At 36.8% G+C, this 11,986-nt stretch overlaps 1 protein-coding gene across 1 annotated transcript in view; it reads left to right on the plus strand.

Moving 5' to 3' along the window:
- The first annotated feature begins 3,791 nt into the window (after positions 1–3,791).
- Positions 3,792–11,986, plus strand: part of SPDL1 (spindle apparatus coiled-coil protein 1) — a 16,623-nt gene continuing 8,428 nt past the window's right edge. Inside the window, exons 1-7 of the mRNA XM_010179704.1 lie at positions 3,792–3,966; positions 5,278–5,454; positions 5,727–5,921; positions 6,209–6,358; positions 7,023–7,121; positions 7,970–8,080; positions 10,599–10,739. Coding sequence (XP_010178006.1) covers positions 3,808–3,966; positions 5,278–5,454; positions 5,727–5,921; positions 6,209–6,358; positions 7,023–7,121; positions 7,970–8,080; positions 10,599–10,739 — 1,032 coding nt within the window. The 5' untranslated portion in view covers positions 3,792–3,807. The remainder of the gene's footprint in view (positions 3,967–5,277; positions 5,455–5,726; positions 5,922–6,208; positions 6,359–7,022; positions 7,122–7,969; positions 8,081–10,598; positions 10,740–11,986) is intronic.

The raw sequence follows: 11,986 nt of genomic DNA on the forward strand, positions 1-11,986 counted from the left end.
AGGGGACGGAGAGGGGCGCGGCTCTCGCGAGATGCGGGATAGCGCTGCGGGTGCGAGTTTGAACTGCGGAGCGGCGCCGGTGCGAGGCGGCTGTTGGGCTGAGGTAGTGCGGGGCGTGCGGGCTGGCGCTCTGAGGGATGGAGGAGCAGTCTGCCCGGCTGTGGGGTTGCCGCCGGTTCTTTGTCGCCTCTTGTCTGCAGCAAGGCGCTTTCGAGCGGCGGGGCGGTGGGGTTGAGGGGCTTGGAGGAGAGCTCCTGTTTCCGTCCTTCCTTGCCGCTGCCTGGGACTCGCGGCCTTCAGGTCCGTCCTCTCGCCGGATGGCGCCCTCAGAGCGTTCCCCTGTTCCTTCTAGCGGGAACAACTGCGTTTTCCCTAGGCCCCGGAGGTGCTGTGTCAAGGGAAGGGGAGGACCGTCTCTCCCTCCGCCCTGTTTGTCCATTAGGGTTAGAACATGGGCAGGAAGCATTTTTTTGGAGAAAGCTATGCCGACTGTCAGCTGCTGCCTGAGCGTAAACCGAGAATAGCGCGGATGGCCGGCCTGGACTAAAGAAAAGATAAAACATGGCACTGTGCTGGTCAAGCAAAGTGTTACCAGAGCCAATTGCTCGTTTGCCGAGTGCTTAATAGTGATTGCAAGATCAGGCTATAGCCTGGTTTTGTTATTTATTTTCTCTGTAATACTTAACCACCCAAGAATATGTCTTGTGGAAGGTGGTTAGACGTGAAAATATTTCTACTTAAGTGTGCAACTTGGTAGGTGAGGAAATGCACATTTTTAAGTAACTGAATTGAGTTGTAAGGGCAACACGTGGCTTAAGGGAGAGAAACTATCTTGTTAATTATATTAGTGATCAGAAAACTCTGTAGGTACTTCTGCAAAGATCAGAACATAGATAAATCTTGCATATGACCCTTGGGAACAGAAGTTTAACTAGAAGAGCAGTTATAGAATGTGAGAAGAAAGTGTGCATGCCAGGGGAGTTCCTTTTTATCACCTGGCCTATTATTTTTTTGTCAAGAAGTACTTAAATGGTTAAATAATAAACGTCTGGAGCTCTCAGTACAGAATCCATTGTAAAATATTTGAGGACAAATAGCCAGAACTGACTGACTATTGTAACCCTTGGTAGGCTGATTTCCATTATTTCACCTCCTACCTGCTCACCTTACTACCTATTTTATTTACCTTAAAACATTATTTTCAGGGTAGCTTACTTAATCTCATGTGTAATATCAAATTGCAGGCAGTTACTTCCCTATATAACAGTACAGCTTTACTGAACTTGTTTTCAAAGCCACCTGAACTTGTCTGATTCACTTGATCCAAAATCGACAATGAAAAATTGAGGATGGCAGTGCTTTTAAAGCCATGCTTGCTATTTTCCCTCAAAGTTGGCAAGGAATGTACGGATAGGAAAGCTATGTATCTTTTCCTTCACACTTCAACTATAAAATTTAAGAAAAGCCAAAAATCTTTAAAAAATATTATTCAGTAAATTATTTATTAAGAGCTCAAAGATCTTGTATGTGAAACTGGAGGTGAGGATACAAAAGCGATTGAAGAAGTAGGAAGGGGCAAGACAAAATCCCCAAACAGCCCATAAAATGTGTGTGCTAGAAGGTAACTCTGGGCGTAGTCTGTTTTCTTGCCCCACAGGCCAATTGCAGAGCATCTATCATTTGGCAACTTTGCCTGATCTGGCTGTTTCTAAACTATCTGATGGCTGCCTCAACAAAGATTGGAATAAGATTTGCATTTCTATGGGGTTTTAGCTTGTGATCTAGGCTTTCATGAGAGAGCCACAGGCGTTAAGCTGTTTCTGAAAACACTGCTGTGAAGGACACAGCTATAATGGCAGCTTGTACTCCTGCAGACTAGACAACTTTTGCGTTGTTTTGGTTTTTTTTTCCCCTCTTTCAAAAGTGAAGTATGTGAATAAGGTCAACAAATACTGAAAGGTGAATTAAAAATATTACTCTAATTTAGTAAGCTAGGAGCAATCAAATTGCTATGTTGTCTCTATGCAGTTGTTTGGTCAGAAAGTAAAGCTATTTTAAAATTCTGTTTATGAAAAGAATAAGGATTAATTCATCCCCTTTACTAATGCAAATGCATGACAGGAGTGGTTGCCTCTGTGCTTGTATCCCTACATCTTAGTGTTAAACGTTTCATTATTAAATTCTACACAGTGTATGTGTTTATGCACACATAATAATATTGCTGATTCTTAATAGTTCTTGTCTTTCACTGGCTTATTTTAGCACAAGTGTGCAGGATTAGTATTTCAAGCGTTGTAATGGTTAGAGGTGAAAAACGGAAGTTTCAGAGCCTGACTGGATAAAGTCTCTTTGTATGTATTAAACTTGAGTAACAGCAGGTGATGGAAAATGTGGAAAACAGAATTTGATAATTTCTGTCTTGTATCTCTGAAAGGAAATAGCACAGTTTTGGCATGATGCGCTTTTGCATGTTGAATTGTTTTTTCTTTTTATAGGAAGCTGGGAAACTTCACAAGGAGTTTGTGTTGAGTAAAAGCAAAACAACAAAAAAAGTGAGAACATTAGATTACACTAGTGACTCTTAAAAATACTCTCCTGTGAGCTGTGAAATTTGCTTTTGATTAAGACCATTATCTTGCTAATGTTCACAAGGATAATGTATGTGCCAGTAAGAAATGCAAACAATTAAATTGTTTATGTAAAAAGAAAAAGGACAGAATAAGATCTTCAATAAATAATTAATTTTGATATTCTTTAAAAATTATGAACCCTGGCTTTGAGAAACAACTGCAGATTTTTTTAAGTTGTATGTCGTTTTTACTGCATACTTTGAGAGAGCTTTTGGCTTATGTTTTTCAGAAGCCTGAGTTGCTTAGCAATTTCTGTCTTAATAGGATTTTTTTCTTTTACAGTGTGCTGATTAAGTAGATTTGGGAGTAAGCAGTCATACAGGTTTATGGTATTTGACTTGATTTTTAGTTTTTAAAGGATTTTGTTTGTTTGCATTTATTTTTGACTGACCTTTTGTGAAATTCCCATCTTGTGTGTTCTATTATGAAGTGAAGATAGAAATGGATTAGTGTTCTGAAATGTGATGAAGAGATGGTTATTAACAAATAGATTACCTTCAATGACTTAAAGTAGAAAACTGACATGAAGGACTCCATCAAGCCTTTAAAAGAAATAAATAAAAGTCCCTGTGTTAAAATTCCATATACTTTAATGGGGTTTCTATTTTTTTACTCTTTCCTTCAACTACCTTTATCTGTATCTGCATGTATACCACAAGATTTTATTAGGAGTAACACATTCTGCCAGTGCAGCTGCCTACATGAATCTTAAGTGTTATTTGTGTATACAAGTAATGCTATATTTAGTGTAGCTTTATTTATAATACCACAGAAAATACTGTCAGCCATATGCATAGAAGTGTTTTTACAAAGTTATTTCCTAGCCTTCTCTTGCATATGCAAGATTGCTATATGGTAGATTAACTTGTTCTAGTGTACTAGGAGCACTGTGCTGGGCACACAGGAATTGTTCAGCTGCATGCTATTGCTTAAGAAGTAGTTAGGAATAAGATGTTAACCAGATTTATGGAGAAATATCTATTCTTTTACTGTTCACAGGACTTTCTTCATGAGGTATCTTTTTTTTTTGTCTTGTATCGATGCAGAAAATATATCCTTTTATCCTATTTGAGAAAGGAGTTCCAGTAACTTCTTTCAGATTAACTACTGTAACTTAGTGCAACCTATTTTTTAATAATTTAGTGTTTGCAATATTGAAGTAACAAAAGGAAGAAAAATGGAGACAGAGACTGTTTTAAGTCTCAGACAACAACTCAAGGAAGCAGAGAATGAGCGAAGAAAGGCAGCACAGTATGGCTTGCGTTTATTGGAGTCCCAAAGTGAAATTCAAAATCAGCTGGATCAAGCACGCAGTGAATTGACTGAGAAAACTGAGGTGATGTTTTAAACTCTGTTTTATTTTAACTATTTTTGAATATTTTCACAGGTGTTTAAAATGCCTTTTAGTCTAGATCATTTTAATAAACTTTTTTAGTTTAGTAGTTGTAGAGAGGGCTTCTTATTTCTGCTCTAAGACATTGACCATAATTTTCTCTAACTAAGATAGGGTTTCATAGCTAATTATGCATCAAGTGTTCAGTACTGTGTAGGATTAATTGCATTTAAAATACAATAAATACTAGATGTTAAAGTAAATATGTGTTAAAGCATGTGCTTTGGGTATTTTAGCAGTTCATTTGTATTATGCTCTGCCTGCAAGCTTTGTATCACAGCTGTAAAAAAGACACTAGCAGCAAAACTGTGTGTGGAAACTGGTTATCCAACAGATACTTTTGAGTCATGAACACGTCCAAGTTTTAATAGTAGGCACAAGAGTCTTTCAGACAAAAATTGTGTACGCTTCTGTAAAGGTCTGTGTAGAAATATTGTGCTAGATTTTTGTGTTTCTTGGGTCTGGCCAGCATTGCACTACCAAACCTTTTATGTGCACTGTCTTTTGTTTTGAGTTAAAACTCTTGTCCTGTGTATTTGAGAGCTAAGCCTGTCCCTGATAAGCTGGTGTCTAGGCTACAGAGATCAATTTCATACCTTATAGCTTTTACTCTTGTTCTTTTCTTTCCTGCACCTTTAGACTGATTTGGTTTTGGTATTTACCTCTTCTGCTTTCAAGACTCTATTTTTTTTTCTTAATTGCTAGTTGAATGGAAGAATAAAATGAAGCTACCCTTTATAATTGGCAAATATATACAATTAAGCGTAGAAGGAAGCTAATTATAAAATAATTCTTCAATCTGGAAGGACTGATGGGATTTATTACAAAGCAGCAGACAATTGAGAAGTCTCTAGCAAACATTGAACTGAACTTTTCTGCAGTAGGGGAACATAGGAGAGATTGTAGCAACTTTTAACATCATCAGGTTCCATGGTGGTAGAAATGACATGTAAGTTCTCACTGAGTTTCCTGCTTACACTTGCAGAAAAGATGCCCACACCTTTCATGTTGGTTGCAAAGAAAGATAGTTTCCATGAAGAAGACATTACCCAACCAAATAAGTAATAAAGTTTCAGTGGTTTTTGTTTGTTTTTTTGAAACATGGGTATGATAATTGGGACCTTCAACAAAAGGTTGAATGAGCTGCGAGTTTTAGGTATTTAGTGTCTTGATTCTGAGCCTGTATTTAATACATAGTTTCCCACGCATTTATGAATGTTACATCTAGATTTATTAGTATGTTATTTCTTTCAGAAATTTGAACAAGATAAATATTCTCTTCAGAGGGAAATTGAACTGAAGAATCGAATGTTGGAAAGCTTGAGTTTTGAATGTGATTCTCTTAAGCAACAGCAAAACGTGCAACTGGATAAACAGAAAGAACACCTTGCCAGAATCTATGGACAGGAAATCAGTGACCTTAAAAACAAGGTTTGGCAACTATTACACAGCTAAAATGTTGCTAACATAATTTTAAACATTATGTATAGTTGCACACTTATTACCAATTGTTTGGATGGTTTTTAACAGACATATGCATAACTATGTTATGAATTACATTACATTTCAAAGCTTATTTTGAAAATTTTACTCTGAAGCTGTATTTCTAAGAAATGTTCTGTAATTAGAACAGAGTCAAAAGTATTTTTCTTTTCAATTATTTATTATAAAATGGTACCACTTAATTGTCAATTGTCTTTAAGTTGGAGAACCTGAAAGCAGAATTAGATGAAGCCCGACTCTCAGAGAAACAACTGAGGCACAAAGTGGATCATCAGAGGGAAATAATTGCCGCCAAATCAGAAGAACTACATATGATGTCTGAACGTGTACATGAGACCATGTCTTCAGAATTGCTCAATCTTCAGATAGAACTCACTGAACTAGAATGTGCAAAGGTCTGTGACTAGCACTTAATTAGCAATGTAGGATAGTTGAAGATAAAATTCTGTGCTCTTGCTCATTTCATTTTTAGGTGCTTTGGCACATATTGCTGCCTTATGATTGGCTTACTATTAAGACAATATGTTTACAAAAAATAGTCTTAACTAGACTTTAATACAACCTCTTCTTCAAGATAATATTTTGTTTTAAAAGTAATTGCTGCTAACAACGCTTCGGCCTGCTTTTCCTCAAGTTGTTTTAAAATCTTTATTTCATACTTCCTTTTTTTTTCTTTGTTTAGACCAATGTGGAAGAAAAGTTGAATGAACTGCAATATAGTAAAGAACAATTAGAACTCATAAACAGTAACTTACGTAATCAGCTGGAGCACATGCTGGGTGAAAAAGAAGAGAGAGAAAAAGAAGTTGCTTCTTACTGTAATGCATTAGAGGTATTCTCTTAGTTTTTTCAATATCGGTAGATAATCCCCAAATTCCAGAAGTTGTGGTACTAGCTTATCAGTGAAATATGAGGAGTTTTAAGAGAGAAGTTCTGAGGTAGGTGGGGGAAAAAGAGAGGGCAGAGTTTAAAAAAAAAAAAAAAAAAAGATAGTCACATTTGTATTACCTGTTGTCAAATGCTCTGTATTTTGGCATTGTTTTGTGGGAGGCTGTGTATGGAGATCCTTTGCACTGCACTATTCTGCCTCATAATAGGACCTTCTCATAGGTCACTGATGTAATTCTCACTTTTATTTCAAGCTCCTACAAATGCCTTGAAGAATTCTGTACTGGGAATTAAAGACTTTGTGACTAAAAGCACAGCAAGACTAATAGTCTCAATACCATTAATCTAATTGATAAACATTGAAGTTTTCCTTTAAAGGTGTTAGTTATACTCTTGTCCTGAAGAGCAAGTGTAATACTAAGCCTTTTTGTGAAACAAAATTGATTGTCTTTTATTGCCTAGAACTGTGGGCACAGTTAAGTCCTGCAGGACAAGATAATCTGTGCCAATGGCATAGGAAATGGAAAAGATGTAAAACTATCTGATGAAATCATACATGCAGTACATCAGGTGCTTAAATGAGTAATACTCTCTTTGCTTTTATCTAGAAAGCCCGTGAAGCTAATCAAGAGCTTCAGGTTCAGTTGGATCATGCAGTGCAGCAATCTTTGGACCCTACAAGTAAAGGCAATTCTCTCTTTGCTGAGGTACAATTATGCTGGAGATACCTAAGAATTTACGGAAGCAATAAGAATTAAAAGTTATTGTTTCTTCTATTGCATTGAAAATATTAGTGTCTGTACCTGATCTGGCTAGCATGAATCTCTATTCCAGTGTTGAAATGTCTGGGAATTGATGCATGGAAAGTAATTTTTATGCACACAATGACTTTGGGGAGTTAGTAAACTTAATGGGATTACTTAGTTTTCTGGCTATCAGGATAGAAGTTATAAGACTGAGGAGTCATGACTGTTCTGTCTGCAGCTCTTGGCTCTAAGTAATTTTGCTCAGCTGGTAAGCCTTTAATGCAGAAGATATGCTGTAGAATAATAAAAGACACTGTTAAGTGCTGTGTTTTGAAAACATTGTGAAAATTGTTGGATGTTTAAGCATTTGGAAGGGTTTTTGAATTTGTTTTTGAGTAAGAGTTTAGCTGCTGCTAAATGCATGGGAAGTTATTTTGTTTTCTGACAACACCTGGGGAATGGAGTTGAACTGGTACATGGTAATTTTTATTTTTTTTTAAACTATTCTGATGCCAGTGGACAAACCTATTCTACAGCAACAGTAAAGCACATGAAATATTACTTCATTATGATATCAAAAGAAAAATCCGGTGCACTTTACCGGTTGTGCTTCAGCTGCTGCAGTGCTGTCTACTTGCTTTTATCTCAGAGGTAGTGGCAGTATTGCACATCTTCAAGTACTGTTGCTTGGAAAAGCAGTATTTGCAGAGTCAACATCAATTGCTAGGTAACATCTTGTGAAACTTGTCATTCAAGTGACAGCAAGTGTTATAATTTTCATAGCAATAATTGTTAACAATGTTCTGTAGGTGGAGAGCCGTAGGGCAGAAATGGAACGACAGCTGATCACTGTGAAAATAAAATATCAGTCACTACAAAAGCAGCATGCATTCGCTAGAGAACAGTTGCGAAGAATGAAGGTATGACCACTACTGTAATACTCCAGGGTTTCCTTGGGGTCTGATAAGGCGATGCTTTAGTACACAAGCTAGAGGATTTGATTGTCTTTAAAATACAATACAGTAGTCTGGGGGGAGGGAAATGGGAACAAAACCAAGTGAGATGGCATTGTGCTATTTAACTTCTGTTGTATATTGTCACTTTTCTGTTGCTCCTAGTGCTACTACTTGGACTGCAAGTTATGCTGAAGGCACTATCTTTGCTTACTTTGGCAGCCATTGTTAAATGGGTAAAATTAAAACACAACTGTCAGCCAAGCTAGCATTCAGTTTGTCTTGACAATTGCTTTTTCATTTCTTATCTAATTCTTATACTAATTTCTCATTGAAAAGGGTAGGCTTATACTCTGTCCTCTGGTCACACTGGTTGGTTTGGTTTTTCCCTCCCTTCTGGGTTGCTTTCTTGGTTTTATATTTGTCCATATTCTTTTCTTTTCCCTACGTTTGATGCAAGAATAAGTCATAGCTTTTGGTTTAACTATTTAATTTAGACTACATTTCTATAGGATGGGACCCTGTTAGTTAATGCTATTGAGAATTAGCTAGCAGAGCTGATTTACAAGATAATGTAAAGGGGATGCTGCAAAACTACCAGCTGTTGTCATGTTGATATTCTGATTTTCCGATACAAGAATGGATCTTTTAATTTTGATCAAATACTTGATCATGCAGTTTGAGGGGAGTGCTTAAACATCAAGAGTGATGGTAATGAGTAACACTGAATATACAGGTTTCTGTTACCTAGGTTTGTGGAGAAGTAGGTTGTAAAGAATTGAAACAACATTATTAAAGGACAAGAAAAGAACTACTGATGCAGCAAAGGAATTCTCTTGTACTAAAATCTGACCTTGAGAGCTAAAGATTTGAGTAAAATGATTGGGTCAGTTTCTTCAGAAACCTTTTTTCCTGTGTTGTGAGGGTAAGTCAGTCACACTGACTGAATGGTGTAAGAAACAGTCTTCATTCTGAAGACTTTCACCCAGGACTGAAGCAAATAGGTATCTCTTTTACTACTTAATGTTTTTATTTGTAATTGCAATTTTTACAAATTTGTCCCCATAAAACTTCTTCTGATACTAATATTGGAGATTGGTAGTTTGTTAGGACGTCTGTTTTGCTTAAGCTGGTATCTTGGATTCCTGTTAGGATCCTCTCTGCTTTGTGTTGCTTTGTGTTAAAGCTCAATCAGTCTATAGTTAACTGATCTCTTCCTTCAGCAGCTGATTTCAACAGTATAGTTAACTGTTGTTGTAGCTTTAGTTGTCAGAACATCTGAATGGTATTTGCTGATTACTTCTGAAGATCTGACTCCTGAACAGAATGTAAGCAGTACTCCTGTGAAAGTTTTACTATGTCTGGTGTATTTTCCACAGACTGTGGTATCCCTTTCAGTTTCTTAACATTTCTGTTTGTTTTTATGTAGATCCAACTGTGTTTTGCAATTCTGACAGTTAGCAAGTGGGTTTTAGGTGAAAACGGAGAAGGTTAGGTGTCTACATGCTTGGGAAATGTGAAGATAGCTTGTCAGCCAGAAGGAGTTAAAATTTACCCTCCCTTATGTCCTGTACAAGCTATGATAAGGATATGGTAGAATCTTTCTTTAGCGGTAGTTTGTGTGCAGAATCATCAATATCCTTTACCTGACATAAGAGATTCTGTAGGGTAAATGCTCTTGTCTTGCTTTCTCTGTTAATCTGTTGTCAACCTTGTTTCTGTTGATCCTTTCACTGTGGTTTCTCCAACTGTCTACAGTGTTACCTTATCCGTACTGACTTGACTGGTAAAAGTGCTACAGTTATCACTAAAACTCTATTAAGTCTTTCTATTATTGCATTTCATATTTTTTTTCTCCAGTTGTTCAAATGTCTGATGTATGACTTCTAACTGAATGTGTTAAGGCCCTCATACTATGTTGTTACATTAACAGCATCAGAAAAATCTGCTATAAATGTGTGGCTTTTCTTTGATAGATGTCTATTTTGTAATGACAAAGAACATTCTTTTGCTTGAAAGGATGTGTTCCACTGCAGGAGTGGAAGAAGTTGACATTCTTGGATTAATATTACAGAAGGCAGACTTAGTTACCTATACCTCAGAATCAGAACAAAAGAGGTTTTAAATCTGTCGGTGAACTAGTGTGCTTTTTCCCAGGTGGGAAGTTCTCAACAGATGCATTTTTAGCACTGAAAAACAAGCCTGGAGTGTAGTTTGGTTCTAGCTTACGTGGTGTTTATGGTTTGAATGTGAAATGTATGTGTTCTTAATGGTATATTTATAGGTTCCTTAGTTAATAAAGAGAAAGATACGACAGCTCAGGACCACTCTGTTCAGTAAGTTTTCAGCTGTCCTAAAGATTTTTTTAGTGTTGATGTACGATGATAACTGTGAATTGCAATCTAGCTCTTCTGGGTAAGAGGTGGAGATTTTCAATCACTTAAACCAGTGTTTGCTGTAAGGAAATTTTTTCCCTTTTTTCCAGCTGCAAATGGCTATGCTGCTACAGATGAAAGGCTCTCAGGCAGAATTTGAGCAGCTGGAACGCTTACAGTCAATGTTAGAACAAAAGAATGGTGAGATAGAAGATCTTCTTATCAAAGTGATGCATCTAGAAAAATTTAAGGTATGTGGTTTGTAGTTAAGGCATAATCAGAAGCTAAAATATGAGAAGAAGAATTATGAAAGCTATCTGAAGTCCATGCTCAGGTTTGAAAAGGCTACTCATACCTTATTGGACTAAAGTTCCATTTGCAGCTGGAGAACATCGACATCTGAAATTCAGAAAAGCAGAAAATTTTAAACCACCCAATCCTCAGTTTGGAGGAACAATCATTTCTGGGTTCCTGTGCATAGCACCTTCATATTCTACATAGTCACCTCTAGTGTTTTAACTGAATTACTTTGAAGTTCAATGAGCTATGACACCTGATTTTTCTCTTGGAAGACATAACTATTTCATACTTGCATTGTGTGTACTTCAGCTTTATCACTTTTTAGTCTCTCAGCTGTATTATATTTCTTGGATATTTATTTCCTTAATGTCTTACCTTTGCAGTTGACGTGTGCTTTTTTCTAGAAAACTTGAGTTGCTTAATCATTCTTGTAAAGCAGTTTCTTCAGTCGTCTTATGCAACCTGATAGCATTTTGTCAATATTTTGGAAGGTGAGATAGACGCATGAGAACACTTGTATGCACTATTGTATTGTTAAAGATGTTTGTGTGTATACAGAGTGAAAAAATGTAGCCTTTCTTACATGCTTGTGGACTTGTTTGGCCCTTCCTTATCACAGCTTTGGAATGTAAACTTGGGTGTATTAGCTTATGCATTAGGATTATGCTTTCCAGGATAGTGTCCTCTAGTCTGCATTTGACCAAAGTGGCATAAAGCTAGGCTTAACCCATTTTAGGAAGCAATTGAGACAGCTTGATTGCTTTTCCAGTTTTGTCATGTATAAGCATAATCGGTATTTATTTTTGTCTCTATGCCATAAATAAGTAGTGTCAGTAAACTAAATGATTTATTCAAATAACCATCAAAAGTACCTGTAGTCAGTAACAGAAGCCTAGGAGATACGTGGGACAGTATGTAATCTGAGTACTGCTTGTTTGGGAAAAAAACTCACAAAATAAAACCCCCAGAATGTCATGTTAGTGATGTCACTGAAATCGGGAATAGAAAAACCTCTTAACACCAATGTAGCATTAAGAAGCAGGCATTTTCTATTCAGTGTCAGGTGTGAGGGGTATTATTTATTCCATCCAAACTCGCATGACTACTGGTACTTTTCTTGGCGTATTTATACACAAAAGTTTCAGGGTTGCATAATCTGAGTTACGATGATTGATAGCAGTTTAAATATCTGCTGAAC

The sequence above is a fragment of the Mesitornis unicolor genome, unplaced genomic scaffold (genome assembly GCF_000695765.1).
Source record: "Mesitornis unicolor isolate BGI_N332 unplaced genomic scaffold, ASM69576v1 scaffold36232, whole genome shotgun sequence".
Lineage (NCBI taxonomy): Eukaryota > Metazoa > Chordata > Aves > Mesitornithiformes > Mesitornithidae > Mesitornis > Mesitornis unicolor.